This window comes from Triticum aestivum, chromosome 1D (genome assembly GCF_018294505.1).
Source record: "Triticum aestivum cultivar Chinese Spring chromosome 1D, IWGSC CS RefSeq v2.1, whole genome shotgun sequence".
NCBI classification, from domain to species: domain Eukaryota; kingdom Viridiplantae; phylum Streptophyta; class Magnoliopsida; order Poales; family Poaceae; genus Triticum; species Triticum aestivum.
In genome coordinates, this window is record NC_057796.1 from 144,654,795 (window position 1) to 144,674,447 (window position 19,653).

General features: G+C 47.1%; 1 protein-coding gene and 1 long non-coding RNA gene across 3 annotated transcripts; one reads left to right on the top strand and one right to left on the bottom strand.

Moving 5' to 3' along the window:
• Positions 1-210: 210 nt before the first annotated feature.
• Positions 211-5,924, bottom strand: LOC123180788 (diacylglycerol O-acyltransferase 1-1). Of its 2 annotated transcripts, XM_044592923.1 has the most exons (16): positions 5,422-5,914; positions 4,747-4,827; positions 4,567-4,640; positions 4,403-4,478; positions 4,151-4,218; positions 3,786-3,909; positions 3,035-3,133; positions 2,210-2,311; positions 1,993-2,129; positions 1,745-1,826; positions 1,609-1,629; positions 1,278-1,340; positions 1,146-1,193; positions 909-971; positions 508-561; positions 211-426 (listed from the first exon to the last, which is right to left on the bottom strand). In XM_044592923.1, exons 1-16 carry the CDS (start codon positions 5,764-5,766, stop codon positions 322-324), a joined length of 1,542 nt encoding a protein of 513 aa, XP_044448858.1. In that variant the 5' UTR covers positions 5,767-5,914; the 3' UTR covers positions 211-321. The 2 variants fall into 2 exon arrangements, with proteins under 2 accessions (XP_044448858.1, XP_044448857.1); XM_044592922.1 differs by having other exon boundaries at positions 1,146-1,340; positions 5,422-5,924.
• A 290-nt stretch (positions 5,925-6,214) lies between these two features.
• Positions 6,215-9,931, top strand: LOC123180789 (uncharacterized). Its single transcript, XR_006491237.1, has 4 exons — positions 6,215-6,403; positions 6,478-6,840; positions 7,323-7,438; positions 7,581-9,931. It is a non-coding gene; the product is annotated as an uncharacterized lncRNA (long non-coding RNA).
• Positions 9,932-19,653: the final 9,722 nt, after the last annotated feature.

Consider the following 19,653-nt stretch of genomic DNA (forward strand, 5'->3'; position numbering starts at 1 on the left):
CTCTTGTAAAAATAATAATAATAATTTCAAATAAATTCACACAAAACAGATAGCAGTTGAATTAATCTTTTCAAAAGGTGGGGAATAGCCACACCGTTGTTACTGGGGGGGGGGGGGGGGGGGGGCTGGGCAGGATTTTTACAAGTAGAATGTGAAAAACATAAGCTTATGTACATGTACAATAATGCCCACGACTAGTTAGCTGCTAGATTTTCCAAGAAAGATTGTTGCGGTGTAAGAAATTATGCGGTTTCACGTTGTACATATTATTGCTTCTTTGAATCCGTTGGTCCAAAGTGGAATAAGAAAGAAGATGGGGCTCTATTCTGTCTTCCCAATCCTGTTCATCACATCATGGTAGTACAGGAGAACGCACATAGGCTGGCCGTAGATGCAGAAAAAGAACCAAAATATCATGTTGCCGGCCTGTTGAAGGTGACTATAAATTAGAACTGGTTTACATGAAAGTAGAATCCTTTAGTAGGAAACAAGGAAAGGATGGCTAACCATTGTATCCCTGAATTTGCTTTTGAGGCATGATGTCAATGTGATAAGGGGGATCTGGCAACAAGGGAGAAAAGGAGATGATGTAAGCAAAGTTTGCTGTCTTAGATGATACAGCAGGACGGACCTACTTACTATCAAGTACAGCCTCTGTTCCTAAATATAAGACGTTTTGGCAGTTTAAATTGAACTGCCAAAACATCTTATATTTATAAACAGAGGTAGTATCTTATATTTTTTGACACTACACTAGTGTCAAAAAATGTCTTATATTATGGGACGGAGGGAGTAGAATACAAGAGACAACATATAGGATGATCCTCAAAAGTGACCACAATTTAAGTTAGAAATTCACAACATATCTTGCACAATATTTTATGATGCAGCAATAAATTTTGGCATACCTGCAGCATGATCCCTAGGAATGCCCAGAACTTCAGAATTCGGCAGGGGACAGCAACAACAAGCTGGTATACAATAATCAAAAGGTATCATGATTTACTCACGACAGGCCGAGATGCTACTTTTATTGAACAGCAAACAGAGAACAAAGTAAGCCACCCAACAAGTGTCAAAAGCGGTTAAAGAGCGCTAGATAATTAGTGTGGTTATGTGAGGGAAGGCAAAGGGAGCAAGTTTACCTCATGGAGCACGGCAGATACAAAAAATGATACAAAAACAGCAACTTCCTGCAAGAAAAACAGCACAAATGACCAAACACAAACTATGTACAACGCATGCCCAGCATAGCAGTTTAACATCTTGCAATTTACCTTCGATATACCACTTCGCATGCAAGGAAAATATATATGACGAACAATCCATTTATGCACGGGCTGCGAACATAGACATCATCCATATTAAAACCATGAAAGCGGAAAATAAACAAAGAAATTAAAAGACCAACAGCAAGCAATATAACAGAAAAAAATATCAAATTCATTCTTTTTAAAAGAACCTCCATTTTGAGCTTGACATTTCTTTGACCTTTGAATAGGATAAATATTATAACTCCATCGGAAAGGTGCAAGCTTATGTACAGATATTGTTTTTTATTACAAGCAGCTTGCAAAAAATAGCATGGTTGAGAAAAGACTACCATACCATGTTCCATTTTCGCCAATACTAATACCATCCGGGTACAGAAGCACATGCAGCAGAAGCAAATATCATACACAAAATTAGCTATGTTTAAGTGAGAAGAAAATCAGTACTAACTTCAAGAACTTTTGTATTTCACCTCATCAATTGTTTTTGCATTCCACCAGTCTTTGTAGAATTCACGGTCACCGAAACGAAGAATCTCAGCAAGTATATTTAACCTGTGTAACAATATGAGTTCAAACTGTAAATCTGCAATATTCCGAGAGTGTTTAAGAGAATTTCTATATGACGGATAATCCAGAGAACAAATTCAAAAACAAATAGACTTTCATCCCGTGATGTACTGAAGTTAACTATTCACTTGATTGATGAATAGGCATTTACCAGAGATGGAAAAAGCAATAGAACATGCAAAGCCATAAGTAAACATTTGGTAATGAGAGCCTCAGAACAGTCTCTACAGCATTCAGAAGTCCGCCTTTCAATGGATGTTGAGAGTTCACGACGATTGGATTTATGTACTGCAATTTCAAAAAAGTCAATAGATGATTAAGAACCACGTTGAGTATTTTGTAAGACATAGAAAGATAAAATGGCTTACCTGCTCAATAATGAAACCTTGAATACCTGTAAATATCAAGTGCAGAATAATTTGACGAATCAGCCACCCTTTTCTAACATTTTCAGTTCGAGGATAACTTGGCTGCATGATTAATACTAATAATTAGTTCATTTGAACAGCAAATAACCTCCTACAATCCCTTTCGCAGCTAGATGGAAATGAAAATTGTAATTTAAATAATAAATGTCACTAAATGCTCCAAAAACAAGAGCATGCGGTATTGTCAACTGGCAGTCACTACTGACCAACGAAACTGCATACGGACTCAAGTACAATTAACTCGAGACCTCTAGGTCAGCGTTGTGCTACCACCGATCCATAATAAAGGTCGCAGTTTTGAACTAACCCCGGTTCAAAACTGCAACACTTATTTTGGACCGGAGGAAGTATATGACGGTTCCCCCAAGACATTGAGTTGTTGGTGAGTATTATATAAATATGTAAATACACGAAATGGAATCAAAGCTAGCCAAAAAGAGGCTCAGAGGACTGCAATTCTATCTTCTAAGTGCCTTGCTAACAAGCACGTAAACTTCAGATTTGCATCATAATCTTTGTAGGGAAACATTTTCTACCTTGTTGAAATAAGTCGGAGAAATGACATAATTTTGTTAAAATCAAAGAAAAAAATGATATATTAGGCCGTAAAAGTATAAGATACATGTGCGGTGGTTCCTCTGCCAAATATGATGGAAATATGGCTGTGGAATCTAATCATCCAATCAGAATAACTACCTTCTAGAAGTCAGGGTTAGCACGATTCTTTTACAACTACCTCTCTATGCAGGATGATTAGAAACATACCTGATAGCACAGTGTTGGAGCCATCATGAAGTATATTAGGCTCCCTAAAGTTGGAGCTTGTAAATTATCCATGTCAGCTGTGCTGGGTGCATTATCAACCTAATAGATGGAATGTTATTGTGGAGCAAGACAAAGCTTAATAAGATAGCAATAGTATCAAAACAAAAAGCTGCACAGAAGAGCAAAGAATAAGACCGAGGAACAGAAGCAGTGTTTCATGGAAATTTTAGGAACTGAACAGTTCGTTAAAATAGCAATTTATTTAAGAACTTGGGTAGAACGTATCACCTAAGAATTTTCAAGCTGTAGTACCAGCATTAGAGAAGCGGGCCATGTGATTTGTTCTGAGACAGCTAACTTTTTCCTCTCTATATCCCCAACACACACCACCGCCATCCCACTCCAGACTCTGCCCTCGATTTGGGCATTTATAAGTACTACTAAAATAACAAATCATCCAAGAGTAATAAGTGGACTAGTAAAGAGGGGTAATCCAATACTTTTTTTTAACCTTGGTAATCCAATACTTTCGACATGCATCTCGGTTGAAGTGCAAATACAAGAATCCCAAGGGAGTAAGTACCATAAGGTATATGTTTATGATCGTGCTGGAAAACATTTCAGATATATTCATAAGTGAAACAAGGGGAAGTGTCAGGACCTGCTATTTGTTGGCTGTGGCCCAATCCACCCCAATTAAACTGAGTATGAAAGCCCACAAATAAAAGGAATGAAAATGATGGAAACATACCTTCTTACCACTAATGGTTAATTGCCTTATGTCATGGTTTGTATGGGCAAAAGATACGAGCTTCAGCCAAACAATGCAGGCAATAAACATCAACAAAAAACCAGACACAACCGCAGAATCACACCTGAACCAAGTGGCAGCATGTGGTATCAGGGAAATGCAGAGCAATGATATCCTATTATTGCAAAAGCTTTAACATTGGGATTTAAGAATGAAATGCAATTATATGATGAAGCTAGAAACAGCATTCAGATCTGATATATGGTATATGTGTGCATGCACTTTGTTGTGCCTCTATGTGACATTCTGGCATGCAACTGAAGCTCTCTTATTTCACATAAATTCGAAAAGATGAATGTTCTTACATAAGAATGACAAGCACTGGATATACAATTTCAGCTGTGGTAAGAATGATATGAAGACAGGTAGCAACCTGCAAAGAATGAGTAAAACATCGGTGTTAGTTGGTGCAAGAGTACAAAAATATGAAGAAATGATAGATAGAACAAGAGAACCCAAGATCTACACAAAACATGGGCAACTCAAGCTGTTCATTAGAATACAGTATATCAGTAAAGTAAGATACACAATATATAGTTAAGAGAGTCCCGGCTTACAGCATCAGTAATAACATTACGGAACGCCAACTGCTCAACTGAAAATGCACCAAGAGGGAAGGCTGGTAGACTAAGGCTGGAACAGGAAAATCGTAAACACGATCAGTTCATTGAAGGCATTAAGCAAACACAATGGCATACACCATAGCAGAACTGAATATTACCAGCACATTAGAAGTGGCCAGTCCCGCAATGATGTAGAGTTGAACCAAAAGCCAGCTCGTATTAATAAGCCATACTGCAAACAGCATCAGGAGTAAAAGACTGATAAACAAATACGGTACGTCTATGACGAAGTGAGGGGATGGTTTATATTTACTAGATGAGAAAAGGCAGATAAAAACCTTCATTAAGTTCTCAATAATCAGCCGGCCGTTCACTGCAACGAGAACAACAATGCACAGATTGAAAAGGCCTGCATGACTCTGTTATAAATGACAAGAAAAAGTATCAGAGAACAATGACTCTGGCAGCTGCACAGATTGAAAAGGCCTTCATTAAAACGGCTCTGACGGAAAAGCACAAGCAATAGAAAAAAAAGGCCAAGGACAAATCATTAGCAAAAAGGATAGCTATGTCCGTTGCATTTCAGCGTGCGACCTGAGTTACCTAATAAAGCACTAACGTATCGTGCTTATCAACTATGGCCACATATCACACTGAAAAAGAAAGCACGTGAGTTAAACCCACAACTACCAGTGACCATCTATCTGACCACATAAATCACGTGATTCCGCGACCAACCTTCCAATCATAGTGCACCCCCGCAAAAAAATAAAATCATACTACTGCACTGTACTAGATTTGTGCTTCTCGCACGCATCAAAAACATATCTTCTGTCAGATTTCGACCCAAAAGAGCAACAACTTTTTATGACAAGGAAACGCCTGAATTATCGTTACATAACAGCCATAATGAAATTCAGACACAAATAAACAATTGAGCAACCGACAGAGCTAAACATTTAAACGAGGATAGGTCTGTTAACGAAATGGGGGCCAGAGCGGGAGGAGCCCACCTGCTTGAAGATGGCGTCGGAGCTCAGGGGACTCTCCTTCGCCTTCCGGTGAACTGGGGCAGCCGCGCGGAAGCTGAACGCGGTGAAGTCCCCGGGGCCGCCGGTGGACGAGGTGTCCCCGCTTGAGTCGCGGCGGCGGTGCGACGAGGAGGGCTCGGGGGGGCCGGACTCGTCCCCAGAGTCCGCCGCGAAGCTGGCACGCGCGGCCACCGCGGCACCGGAGCTCAGCCGGCGGCGAAGCGCGGCCACGAAGCCCTCGGGGGTGAAGCCGCCTCCACGCGGGCGCGGCGGGCGCCGGTGGACTGGCGGCGGGGCCTTGATCTCGGCACCGTTCGAGTCCTCCATTCAAGGGGCTAGGTTTCTCTCTCTGACCCTCTCTCTCTATGGCCTCTCGATTTGGAGGAGGAGAGGAGACGTCGAGCGAGAGGAGAAGGCCTTCCCCGGTGGTGACGTACAGCAAGGCCGGCTTTCCGTCGATCAGTATCACACCTCGGATCGGGAGGAGGCTGGCGTGGGACCCACGTGTCTGTTGGGTTTTTTCTTTTCAGGGAACGTAGCAGTATTTTTTTTTCAGGGAATGTGTCTGTTGTTCGGAGTCCGAGTGGCCATGTGCGGCGGGAAAGGATTTCGGTATTGAGAGCGAATCATACTGCACTGTAATTGAGAGCGAATCCAACTGCACCCATCCAAATCGTCCACCCGCGTCCGCTCTCCGTATCTACACTACTATTAAACAAGAAAACATATTTCTGACGGACGAAAACTCGGGCGTTCGTATGACCGCACAAGGGAAACAACCGCCTCCTCAGATTCCGCTGGCAGCTTCCTAATTTTTGGGCCTCGATACTTCTTTCTCTCCCGATATCGAGAAAAACAGCACCGCCGCTCCTCCCTTCTCCTCCTCCTGTGCACTTCCCCTAGATCCACCCAGCCTCCGGTCATCGCCCGCGCTCCTGCAAGCCGCCGCCGACCTCCTCAGCCGGTCAACCGCGCCCAACGCCCTCCTTTGTTTTCTCCCCCTCTCCTCACTAATCTCTCTCCGTTCCCAAACTACAGGACGCCATGGCCACCGGAGGCAGGGGACGCGGCCGCGATGGCCCTGAGCTCGGCGGCGTGGAAGCCATTGGAGGTGCTGGCGAGGCCGAGGTCGGTGAGCATGGCAGCGGCGGCCGGGTGCATTGAGCGCAGGTAGGACTTCCTCATGAGTTGTTTTCCTCCAACGCCGGGGTGTGGATCTACGTGCGGGGGCTGCAGCCGCCGCCACCGCCACCGCCTCGATCCCGACCCCCTTCCCCCCGCTTCCCGGGGACAGACCCCGTCGCCTTCTCCCTTCTTCCTCGGACCCCAGGACGTCCTGCTGTCATCTGCACCCCGTCCCAGTCTTCATCCGGCCATCAGGTTTCCTTCCCCTCAAAGAAGGTATGCATGAGCAGCTAGCCATCAGGTTTTGGTAGGTGGCTGGATGACAAAAGACTTGGTTACACACTGATGTATTTCCGTTTATTGCAAAATTAATGGAAAGGGGTGAGAGCCCGGTTGGAAAAAAGCTAGGTTGTTTCTTCTCATCCACCGCAGCATCAGTTCTCTTTCTTATTGAATATAATCAATCAATACCACCAGGCCGTAGAGATGGGATCTTCACAATTTCTGGGTCAGATCCGCCCCTGGTGTCCATAGCAGGATCATGCATGTTGTTGTGTTCATGGATTCCATCTTGTGGATGATGATTTGTGTATATTTGGTGTGCTATCTTTATCTTGCGTGGTTACAAATTTTAGTTGTTTTTATAAGGAATGGTGTGCGATAGCTTAGTAAAATAATTAGAACTACTCTGCACATGGATACCCATGCGTGTACAATTGCTGTATTTTTTAGAAGATACTAACTGCCGCTCTTTGTAGATTTTGAAGGAAGGAGAGAAGTCCGCTAAGCCACCCCTTAGGAAGCGGATGGACTAGCTCGACGCGGTCTTTTCCTGCCCATTCTGCAATCATGGGAGTAGCATTGAATGCCGGATGTTAGTACTATATTCATGTGTTTTCCTGTTAGTTGGTTGATAATGGATGGCTATCTATCCATTCAACATTGTGAATGGCCTTCTTTTTCTCTTCAGTCATATGCACAACCTGATTGGTGAGGTTACTTGTCAAATCTGCCAGGAAAGCTTCAACACCACTGCAAATGGTACATAGAACTGCAGATTGTACCTCCGTCATCCCGCCGTCCTCACCCCATCATTGTGCGCCCCCGCCTGTCCGCTCACGCATTCACATTGAGGAAGATGATGAGTACCTCAGCCACGCCGCCGTCCTCTCCCCGTCGTCGCGCGCCCCCGCTCGTCATCCATCCGCAGCTTTTCCAGTCCCGACCGCCGGAGAGTCGCGCCGCTGGGAACAAGCACCTTGCAATCGTGGTGTGCTTCTCCGTTGGTGCTGTCGTATAGACATCTTGCAAGTAAGTGACCTTCAATCCAAATGTTATCTTTCTCTGCACTTGATTTCAGTTGCTTTCTTATGGTCTCCTGAATTACTTGGCATGTGTCAGCCATTCTGGATAGGGAACGTTCTTAAGGGACATCATGTTCACTTGGGATACTTACTGGATTAAGGAAGAAATTTTGAAATGCTTCTGAAACAATATCGTTTCATTAGTTGAGGACTTTGGGTAGTTCAGCATGTTCGATTGAGCATAATTAAGAAGCTTGATTTGTAATTATATAAAAAATTGTAAAATGATCTGTAAAAGTTGAACTTCTCACCAAAATTATATCACTGAAGTTAAATCAAGTGAAAAAATAGTGTGCTGCGGTGCAGTTACTTGCAGCTGGGACTGATCTGATGAAGAAATTATTCTGTTAAAGACCTGGCAGATAGTTTTTCTGCTGGCAATGTAATTACACTTGTTTGGATGTGCTTGTTTTGGATTAAATGATAGAATGGGTGTTGTACTATTGTTCTTGATTTTCTCACTTATTTAGTAGTGTTTGACGGGCATTCTAATCATTTTTTGAGACCACTTTGGAGAGGGTACGTGATTGAAAAGCTCGGATTTTCCTGTTAGCAAGAGTATTTTATATCTTACCATGAAAAGCTGTAATGCTATTGTTCCTACAGATTCAAGAACTCAGATTTAGTAACAAGATAGATTTTTATCATGCCTCGCTATGAAATCATGTTTGGTTGCAGTGCAAAGGTCAATTGAGAATTTGAGATCCGTTGTGAAGAACGGTAGATGCTTGCTTGTCGGTTGCCTAGAGATTTTGTTTCTGAATTTTTTTGTGTTGGATCGCAAGATGTTGCTGATATATGGTCGTGTTTGTTCAAAAAAAGTCGTGATGTGTTATTGATCAGGATATTAGTATATCCCAATCTCATCACAGGATCTGTTCACTGGGTTTCTAAAACTATATAGCATTTTATTAGTTATGGGTTGGAGCAGTCTTTCTTTTTTCCTCTCGAGAAAACATTGAAGCTTAATGTCTTGATGCATTTGAAAAAGAGAATGGCAAAACAAAACAGTTTACTTAAGGGTTACATGAGTGCCTCTGAATTTTAAAAAATGTCAGCAATAGTTTCCTGTTTTGACTAAGATTCTTTATTTTCTTAGGAGCAAGCATTTTCTATAATTCACACCACAACATGACGGCATGTGCATAGCATAAACCATCATTTGGGTAATCTAAATATTAGCTTTGGTAGCCTCATTTGCAATTGTGTATGTCTGTCAGGTTGATGCCGAGGTAGCTAGGAAAGATGCATGATGCATATATTATTCAGTACTGTTCTTACTGACGTTTTTCTTTCTGATGATAAACCACGGGGATAAATTGGCAATGTATCTCTTCACCTTCCAGAATGAGAGCTTCACAGAGGTCCTCCTGGTGTGGGAGATCATGAGAGCCTAGAAATGCAAATGAGGCTGGAAGGATTATTTTGTTGGTGTCCGAGAGCGAAATATTTTGTGTTGCAAAGTTAGCCGTGGACCCTGTGTGGGAGCTTTGGGAGGATGATCTTGCCGCTACGCTGGTCATGTGTCAACCGTACGCCTTTTACTTTTAATACCGGCATTTTTTAGGTGCAGGATTTCTCAAACAGCACTATACATAGGGCCTTCCAGACTATCTCATAGATTTTATCCTGTAAAGTCGTGTGAGTTGTTTCACATGCTCGAGTGTGAATGAATTGTAGGGGATGCCACTTCTGCTGGTTGGGATGTTGATGGCGTGTGTGCTTTTTGCCGCTGCTAGCATCTACTCCCTCCGTTCGGAATTACTTGTCACAAAAATGGATAGAAATGGATGTATCTATAACTAAAATACATCTAGATACATTCATTTCTTGGACGAGTAATTCCGAACGGAGAGAGTAATGAGTAGTATAGTGCACAACTGCATTAGCTTTGGACGTATGTGCTTCAATACTTTTTTTTCTGTTGGGCTTTAATATTCTACTAAATTTCTGATCGATAAAAATGTTTGTGGCTACTATAGTACTCCCTTCGTCCGGAAATACTTGTCATCAAAATGGATAAAAAGGATGTATCTAGAACTAAAATATGTCTAGATACATTCCCTTTTATTCATTTTGATGACAAGTATTTCCGGACGGAGGGAGTATATGTGAAATATACAAACATTTATTCCTTGTTTTCTTATCGTCTAATGTGTTTGGCACTTTTTCTTTCAGATTTACCTCTCTTCTTTGTGCAGCAGGTGCAAGGTCTCAACATGTTCAAGGCTACTTCCAGCTCTTCTTTTTTCATTTTCATTTTATTTTTGTTCATGCATTTTTCTACCATACAAGGACTTGAGGTGATTCGTTGGTTGTAGGGCATGGGGAGCTTCACAATTATGTTAACTCAATACTGAATGTATCAAAACATTGTTATGGTTACTTCTTATTATTTGGTTACACAAAGTCATGGCAGCACAAGTTGCATGTATATCTTGAGATACATGGTGATGCATCTTTGTGAGATTAATTGTGAACCCAATTTATTGATGCTTTGACAGTTTCTGATTTAGTGGCTTACACTGAAGGTGCATACCATCAGCAAAGATATGATTAGGCTTAAGATATAAGGAGAAATAACCGTTATATATTTAAGTTAAATACACATGGTTTTTCACTTCTGTGAAGGATGGAGTTATGTTTAATGTCTAACTTTCACATTTTGTTGTGTATGGATCCATAGTCGATGACCAAGTTGTTGTCTATGTGTGTTATTTGACTGTCAATCTGTGGGTTGTTGTATATAATAGCCGAGAAGTCCATTGTGTGCGCATGTTCGATACGAGATATGGTAGCATATGGAAAGAATATCTGCAAAGCTATATACAATTCAAATTTAGATTTGAGCTACATTGTTGCATTTGTTCATTTTATTGAAATAATTGTGTCCTAATTAGAATGACCGAGGAAATTTGCTTTTATTATTTGCAACGTGCACGCTTACTAGTGTGGACAAAAATCAAGACCCAATGCGGAGACCCATTTCTATTTTTCATTTGTTTCATGTCCACTTGAAACCATTTCAGTCTCAAATTTAGAATTGATTTAAGTCCGAAGCGTACACAAAACAGACGTTTTTTCGTCCGGCTGCGTCCGCTGCACGTCGAAGTTGGCCCGTCTCTCATCCAAACAAATGGGCCCACTCACCCATCCCACCCCTTTCCTCTCTTTCTCGCCCACCCAAACCGGCGCAGAGCACGCCGCGATGCCGACGCATATTGGCATACCGCCGGTGCAACAACTTCCCCTCCGCCACGATCGTCTCTCGCCGGCTTCCACCGTCGCCACCGCTTCACCTGTGGCTGAGCTGCCCGCCGCGTGTGCGTGCTGGTACTGCTGCCCGACCACGCGAGCGTGCTAGCTAGCTGGCTAGCCGCCGCTGGCCGAGCGCGCGTGCTAGCTAGCTAGCTAACGGCTGCTGCCTGGGCATTCATGTGGTACTGCTGCCCGCCGCGCGCACGTGCTAGCTAGCCACCGCTGGCCGTGCGTGTGTGCTGGTGCTGCTGAGCTAGCGAGCCGCCGCTGTCTGGCCGAGCGTGCGTGCTAGTGCGGGCAGGACGCAGGGAGAACGAGCGCGGGCGGGCGCGAGCGCGCGATGTGGGGGGCACGGCCACGGACGAGCGCGAGCGCGCGATGCGGAGCACGGGCGGGCACGGGCGTGCGACCCCATGGCTTCGTCACCGGCACGGCCTCGTCCGCGAGCAGTTCGGCCTCGGAGTTGCCTGGCGCTGGCCTGGTCCACGGGCAGGAGTGCGCCACAGGAGCTCGGGAGGCGGCGCAGGAGCTATGGACAGTTCACTCACCAGGTGTTCGACGGAATGTCGGGGCGGACACATCACCAAATGCGTCTGCCCCTGTTCGGCGCACTAGCGGACCCAAATGAAAAGGTGGACACGGACGAGCGGACGGCTGACCCAAACGGACAAAAAGCGCGTCTGTTTGCGTCGGCCAGTTGGAGTTGCTATGAGGGCACATACAACACAGGTGTAGCGCAACTCCAACGCGCCGACCCAAACTGACAGCAACATGTTCGACTTTTGTTCATTTGGATCGATCACGGACATCGAAGTTTGATTTTAACCACCGACCCGTAGATGCGCCCAACAAGGATAAACGCATTCGACATTTATAACGAATTTTAAAATTTAAATACTAAAAACCATTACATAAAAATATAACAACCAATGCTGGAGAGCGTCGCCATCCTCCTCTTTGATAGATTTAGGGTAGGGGGCCTGAACTGTGCATTGGTGTCAAAACCCTAGCTCGGGCTCGGGCCGGTGGCTGTCAGTGTCAAAACCGGCGATCTCGGGTAGGGGGCCCGAACTGTGCGTCTGAGGATCGAAGGTAACAGGAGACAAGGGGGACACGATGTTTACCCAGGTTCGGCCCCTCTTAATGGAGGTAATACCCTACTTCCTGCTTGATTGACTTTGATGAGTATAGGGGTTACAAGAGTCGATCTACCTCGAGATCGTAATGGCTAAACCCTACCTGTCTAGCCTATGTAAATTCTGATAGCCTCTATGGACCAAACCCTCCGGTTTATATAGACACCAGAGGAGCCTAGGGTTGTACAGAGTTGGTTTACAGAGGAGGGAAACTACACATCCGGACGTCAAACTTGCCATCCACGTAAAGGAGAGTCCCATCCGGACACGGGGGAAGGCCTCCTGCCTTGTATCTTCACGGCCCACCAGTTCGGCCCATGTTACATAGCCCGGATACTCGAGGACCCCTTCTCCCTCAGTAGCCCCTGAACCAGTCTTCAATGGCGATGTATTCGGCACGCATATTTGTCTTCGGCATTGCAAGGCAGGTTCCTCCTCCGAATAATTTAAAGCAGTCTTCTGAGTAAGAGATCTGTATCCGGCTCTATATAACCGTTACAACCCTCGACCGCAAGGGCACAATACTAAATCAAAATAAGGCATGTCCACTGACAGCTTTTTCGGCGAAACGTTATGTCTGGCCTTTTTATTATTTCGAACTGTTTTTTGACCTCCCGCTTTCGCGCTTCGAGGCGCAGCCTCTATTGACACGTCTTGTCAAAGCAGAGATCGTGTCCCCTTATCGCGGGATTCTCATCAATACGGGTTTGGGTAATCCAACCGTGCCGTTCGCACGACCCCTTGGGAATAGGCGAGTTTTAAGGCTAGTGGGGCGGGCGCTTGGTATTCACGGCCTATATAAGCGGATAAAGATCCATCTTTTTTACCCCACGCCTTCTTCCTTCCTCAACCTTCCCATCCTCGAGCTCCAGCACCCAAGCTTCGATCTTCCCCACCGCCACCAACCTCTCCAGCCATGTCCGGATCCGGCTCTCAGGGCAAGTGGGTGGCCTCCTCCGTGATGGAGTAGGACCTCAAGGAGGTCCAGGAGGCGGGGTACCTGAGTGCGGACGTTGTGCACAGGATCCCTGCCAAGAAGCAGGTCATCCCCACTCCGGAGCCCGGCGAAAGGGTGGTATTTATCCCCCACTTCCTCCGCGGACTAGGGTTTCCACTTCACCCTTTTGTCCGCGGCCTCATGTTCTATTACGGGCTAGATTTCCACGATCTAGCCCCAAACTTCTTCCTCCACATCTCGGCGTTTATTATCATGTGCGAGGCGCTTCTCCGCATCCCCCCTCCCACTTTGGCCTATGGCTCAAAGTCTTCAACGTGAAGCCGAAGGTGGTTGACAGGCAGCACACAGACTGCGGAGGTGCTATGGTGAGCAAGCTCCCCAACGTCACCTGGCCCAAAGGGGCCTTCGTGGAAACTGTCAAGATATGGCAGCAGGAGTGGTTCTACATCACCGAACCCCGCGGCGCCAACTAGGCGGCCACTCCTGAGTTTAGATCCGGACCCCCGATGCGGCTCGCGTCGTGGACCAACAAGGGTCTGGACTGGGGGTCGACCGATAAGGTGTTGATGCTGCAAAAGCGCATCAAAAACATTATAGAAAAGAACACCAGCCTCACTGACGTGATCCAGGTGATGCTATTTCACCGGACCCTTCCCTGCTAGCGCCGGCCTCTCCACATGTGGGAGTTCAATCCGTAAGGGCCGTGGACCTTGCAGCGATTATTCGGCATGACGCACGAAGAGATCTGGAAGCTGCTTTTCAAGGCCCAGAAGTCGCGGACGGAGACGACCGACGACATCCGCCTCGACTGCGCTCACCCGGCCACCCCGGTAAGTTTTTTAGTTTCCAAACATAACTTAGTTCACAAATCAATGGGGTATGCTGAGACTTCCATCCTTTAATCAGGGCTAGACGAAAATGGCAGAGTGGATCAAGTGTCCGGCTCCGCTGCCCGAAAACCCAGCTGATCCTCTGCTAATGGGGATGCTGGTCCCGATGCCGTACTAGGCGCCGGAGAAGAAGGCCAAGAAGAAGGGCAAGGAGGCCAAAGGTGGCCTCCGCCGTAAAGGTACTTCGGACGCTATGTCCAGAGATACCAAAGCTCTCTCCTCCCACGAGGGAGATGAAGACGAAGAGGAGGAGGAGGAAGAGAGCAATTCTCCCCTTAAGGGGAGGAAGAAGAAAAGGGCGGCCTCCGTAGACCCAGAGGCGGAGGCGTACAAGAGGGGGAAGACATCCCTCTCGGACGGCTTGGATTCGGATGCCGAAGGCATCCCCGAGTGGCGCCCCAGGTCGAAGCCCCTGGCCGATTCGTAAGTATCCAAGGATGCCTTACATATATCCGGTATTTATGATTGTAGTTTTAACACATTATATTGTGTGCTCCAGCCCGGCCCGCAATCTCCCCCAACTATCATCATCTTTGGGGAACTCGTTGGAGCCGGGGATGGTGGAGAGCGAGACGCCTCCGCGAGCCTCTCCGCCAACCGCTATGGACGACACCGAAGTGTTGCCCGAAGAGCCTCTCCGGGCCATGGAGAGGTGTGGGAGGCCGCCAAGATGGCGCCAGAGGGTAATGCCTCGGCTGCCGAGAACATGGGGGAACCAACCCCCATGAAGACTGATGACGGGGGCCATGACCAATCCGGCCCCCAGCCGAACACCATTCCGGAGACCCACACGGCTCCAAAATCAAGCAAGCAACCCCCTTTGAAGGAGGGGGGAGCGTCGACTCCACCGGCGACCTCCATCAATCCGGAGGCGCCGGACACTTTGGTGGAAGCACTTCGACGTGCTTCCGTCGTGGAGGAGCACCGTACCCTGATGGGTACGGTGGTTGAGAAGGTTCAGTTTGCCAAAAACGGGCTGAACGAAGCCTTCACCAGCCCATTAACAGGCTTTGAGGTATGCGATGTAATACTCTTAGCCGCTTTGCATATGCAAAAAATATGCCTGTGTATAGACGTAGCCCCTGAGACTCTGTTCGGCTTTTGAAAAAAGGCCGAATAGAGGATCAAGTAATATTTGCAGGAGATAACATACTTGTCTATTTTGATAAACAGGCTTCACTGTTAACGGCGACCGCCCAGGCCGCCGAAGTATCCGAACTCAAGCGGAAGCTGGAGCTGGCCGATGAGGATCTCGTCCGTATCAACAAACGGCTTGATGAAGCGCAGGGTATGGTTTGAAAAAGTGTTTTACACACCTGAAGTAAATGCCAATGCGGAGTCTAATCTCCTATGTTGTCCTGATCATATTTGCAGGTAGTGCGGCCGCGGTCGAGACCCTAAAGAGCACCCTTGCCCAAGCCAAGGAGCAGGTGCGGGTGAGCCAAGCGGCCGCTGACAAAGCGGCTGCGGATTTAGAGGCCGAGCAGGTCACCCGCCGCAAGTATGAGGAGCAGGTGACCGAAGTGGAGCAGGAGCTCAAGGATGCCGCCAGCAAGTGCGAGGCCTTGGAGGAGAAGAATAAAACCCAAGCGGTCAATCTCTCCAAGGCTCTTCAGGAGGCCAAGGAGGCGCGGACCGAGTCCCGAGCGGCTCGCGAGGAAATCAAGCAGGCCGAACAGATAGCGGCTGGTAAGCCCTTTCTTTTACAGAGTATATTTGGCGGTCGGAGATATTCCTTGCTTAATCGACTATGGAGTTCTCCAGACGCCTTTGCGGATCTTCTGAGGAGTGCGGCCGACGCCGTGCAATTCTTCCGGGCCCAGGAGGGAAACACCATGGATAAGCTCTTCTGGTCATAGTACCTGGCGCCAGAAAGGCCAGCTCTGCTGCACAACCAGATGATGCAGCTGGCGGAGCTGCATAGGATGTCCGGTTTGGCAATGAAGGACATCATAGTCCAGTTGTGGCCAGCCGGACCCATTCCTAGCAGCTGCTTCGGCCTAGTCAAGCGACTCGGTGATGCCCTGCCCCGATTTGAAGCTGTGAAGCACTCGACGTGCATAGAGGGTGCTCGGATGGCCTTTGCCCGTGTCAAGATGCACTGGGCAAAGATGAAGGCCGCCGTCGTGGTAGTAGAGGGGCCACCCGAAGGCAAGGACCACCGCAAGCCGGAGCGATATTTCGAAGACGTCCTAGAGGGTGCCCGTTTAATAGAGGGTCAATGCTCGAAAGATGTTATGTTTGAATGAATGTATCCAGGCTCCCCGGACTTTGTTTTATGAACCAAGGCTTTGTAATGTATTTATGCCTGTTATCTGAAATTATTTTCCTCCTGTGCGACCGTTTTTATTTCTGAAAGTTTACCAGTCGCCGGCTTCAGCCCCCATGTAGATACTACGGAGGTGTTCGGAATAGCACATGACCAGACTTGACCCAATGTCTTGGTCTGTAAAGGAAGTGTCTGTGCAGTGAACTAGACAATCAGACTATGCGGCTTTATCACTCTCACTTAGCCATAGGAGTTTAACAATAGGACTATAAGCTAGCCCCTGGTGCGTGTGCGGCTATCCGAGCTTGGATGCCTTAGGCGCATTACTGGGTGCAGGCCAGTCCTTCGTATAATACGGGAAAAAATCGCAAAAGATTTAGTAAGTCGCCGAAACGCTGACCAGCTCTCGCTATATCATGACAGTCAGTTTTCGGCTTTCTCTACTGAGGTGTTTAACCGGACGAACCAGAAACACAATCGCAATAGTTCTCCCTTTACTACCTTAGCCGAACAAGCGGAACGTAAGGTGGTAACCACAAGAGCCGGGCTACCCAACTATTCACCAAAGACATGATTCGGAGCCGATGCTTATAATGCAATATTCAGGATGCCGAAGTATACTATAAAAGTGTTCGGACTTTTTGTTTCTGAAAAATATATGTGGCCGGATAGAGCCCCTAGCAATTTATGCTGAGGTGTATATGTCAATCTGACGTGAAGAGGGAATACAGATTATGAAATAAGCCAATACCGAATAGGGTTGGACAAAACTGTTTCCACTATAGTCTGATTGATACGTCAAAACGTGCTCTTACAGAGAATGCCATAAGCATCAAGGCTATTTTACATGCCAATAATTTGTGAGCAAGGGAAAGTTGTATATAGGTCCTGAAAAAGGTGGTCTTGAAGATCCTTTGGACACCCTGCCGCACGTCTGCGCCGCTTTTCACCTTGGTGAAGGATCCTTTGAGAGGATCAACGATCGTGTATATAGAAGGGGCCTGGGAAAGGGCCCTTGTACCACCGAAAAGTGATTTAGGTTTTAAAGAACCTGAAATAAGAGAGAAAAGAGAAAACTGGAGAAGAAAAAGAAGAAGATTAAGGTCCGAATAGGGTCGAGCCGTATTGTGAACCTTGTCCTTAGTGTGCCTCCGTCCTTGCCCACGGTATTTTTAGTGCGTAGTTATGCACGCACGGTACGTGTGCCGTGATTAGGTGGGGGTTTTGACGGAGGCCGAATTGCTAGTCCAGCTCTAGACGAACCGAACTGTCGTTCTGCAGGGTAGACCGGACTCGTTTGACAGTGTTCGGGGGTTTGATGGCCGATGAAGTATTCGGCTTGATAAGGCCACCCTGTACCTCAGCTGCGAGGGCCGCGGTATGCTACTCGGTACGGAGGGAGCGCTCCATATTTCCATTGACTGTTATAACACCGCGTGGTCCAGGCATCTTGAGCTTTAGATAAGCATAGTGCGGGACTGCATTAAAACGGGCAAAAGCGGTTCGTCCGAGCAGTGTGAGGGAGTCCTGGACTAAGGGGTCCTCGGGCGTCCGGCCTGTTATCCATGGGCCGGACTGATGGGCTGTGAAGACATGAAGGCCGAAGACTGTACCCGTGTCCGGATTGGACTCTCCTTGGCGACCGATTATGAAGATTCCTTCTTATGTAACCGACTCTATGTAAACCCTAGATCCCCCCGGTGCCTATATAAACCGGAGGGGGTAGTCCGAAAAGGAGACATTCATTACCATAGTCATACAGGCTAGGCTTCTAGGGTTTAGCCATTACGATCTTGTGGTAGATCAACTCTTGTAATACTCATATTCATCAAGATCAATCAAGCAGGAAGTATGGTATTACCTCCATAGAGAGGGCCTGAACCTGGGTAAACATCATGTCCCCCGTCTCCTGTTACCATCGATCCTAGACGCACAGTTCGGGACCCCCTACCCGAGATCCGCCGGTTTTGACACCGACATTGGTGCTTTCATTAAGAGTCCCACTGTGCCGTCGACAAAAGGTTTGGTGGCCCCTCCAATCGTCGATAATGACGCTGTCCAAGGAGGAACCTTCCTCCCCGGACAGATTTTTGTGTTCGGCGGCTTCGTACTTCGGGCCAACTCGCTTGGCCATCTGGAGCAGGTCGATAGCTACGCCCCTGGCCATCAGGTCATATTTGGAAGCTTGAACTACATCGTGGATATCCGTGGAGACTTGATCTTCAATGGATTTGAGACCGCAGCGATCGCTCCCCTCCGCTCCGACGAACATGACTTAAATCTGTCATCGGATCACATCCAGGAGATGGTTCCTGTTGCTGCAACGGCCTTAGAACTAGAGAAGATCGTGCCATCCAAAGCCATAGAGTCTGCGGCGTTGGATCCACACACTGACTCAACACCCTGCAATATTTGCGTCAACGGAACTTCGGACTCGTCTCCGGCTATAAGTTCCAGACCGTGTACGCCTGCGGACACCGAGCTAGATCGGTTATCGATCTTCGAATTCAGCACCGCAGACGTTTTCCATCACTCACCTTTGGGCGATGTGCTGAACTCTTTAAAGAATTTGTCCTTGGAGAAGGACTCGCAGCCGAACTATGTACGGTTCGAGTTAGAGGCTGATGATGGGGAATTTTGCTTCCCACCCGCCACCCACTTCATAGCTACCGTCGAGGACTTAACCGACGAGCTCGATTATGGCTCCGAAGACATCGACGGTATGGACAACGATGCTGACAAGGAGCAAGGCCAAGACCCGCCATTTACTGGACGTTGGACGGCCACCTCTTCGTACGACGTTTACATGGTTGATACACCTAAAGGATCTGGCAACGACAAAGAAGAGCCAGATGCGAATAAACCCTCTGAGACGCAGTCCAGGCGCTGGCGCCCTAAACGCCGCTCTAAGTCACGTCGCTCAAAAGACAGCAACACCGGAACCGGAGAAAATAGTACTCCTGACGACGCCGAAAACAATGAAGACCCTGTTGGAGCAACATCCGAACAGGAGGAACAAGACAACGAGCAAGTTAACCCTGATAAACAGGCCACGCCCAATAACCCGGATGATGATAGTTATCGTCCACCCTCCGAGGATGATGAGAGCCTTGGCAATGAGGACTTCATCGTGCCTGAGGCACCCCTCGAGCAGGAGCGCTTTAAGCGCCAGCTCATAGCTACTGCAAGAAGCCTAAAGAAAAAGTAGCAGCAG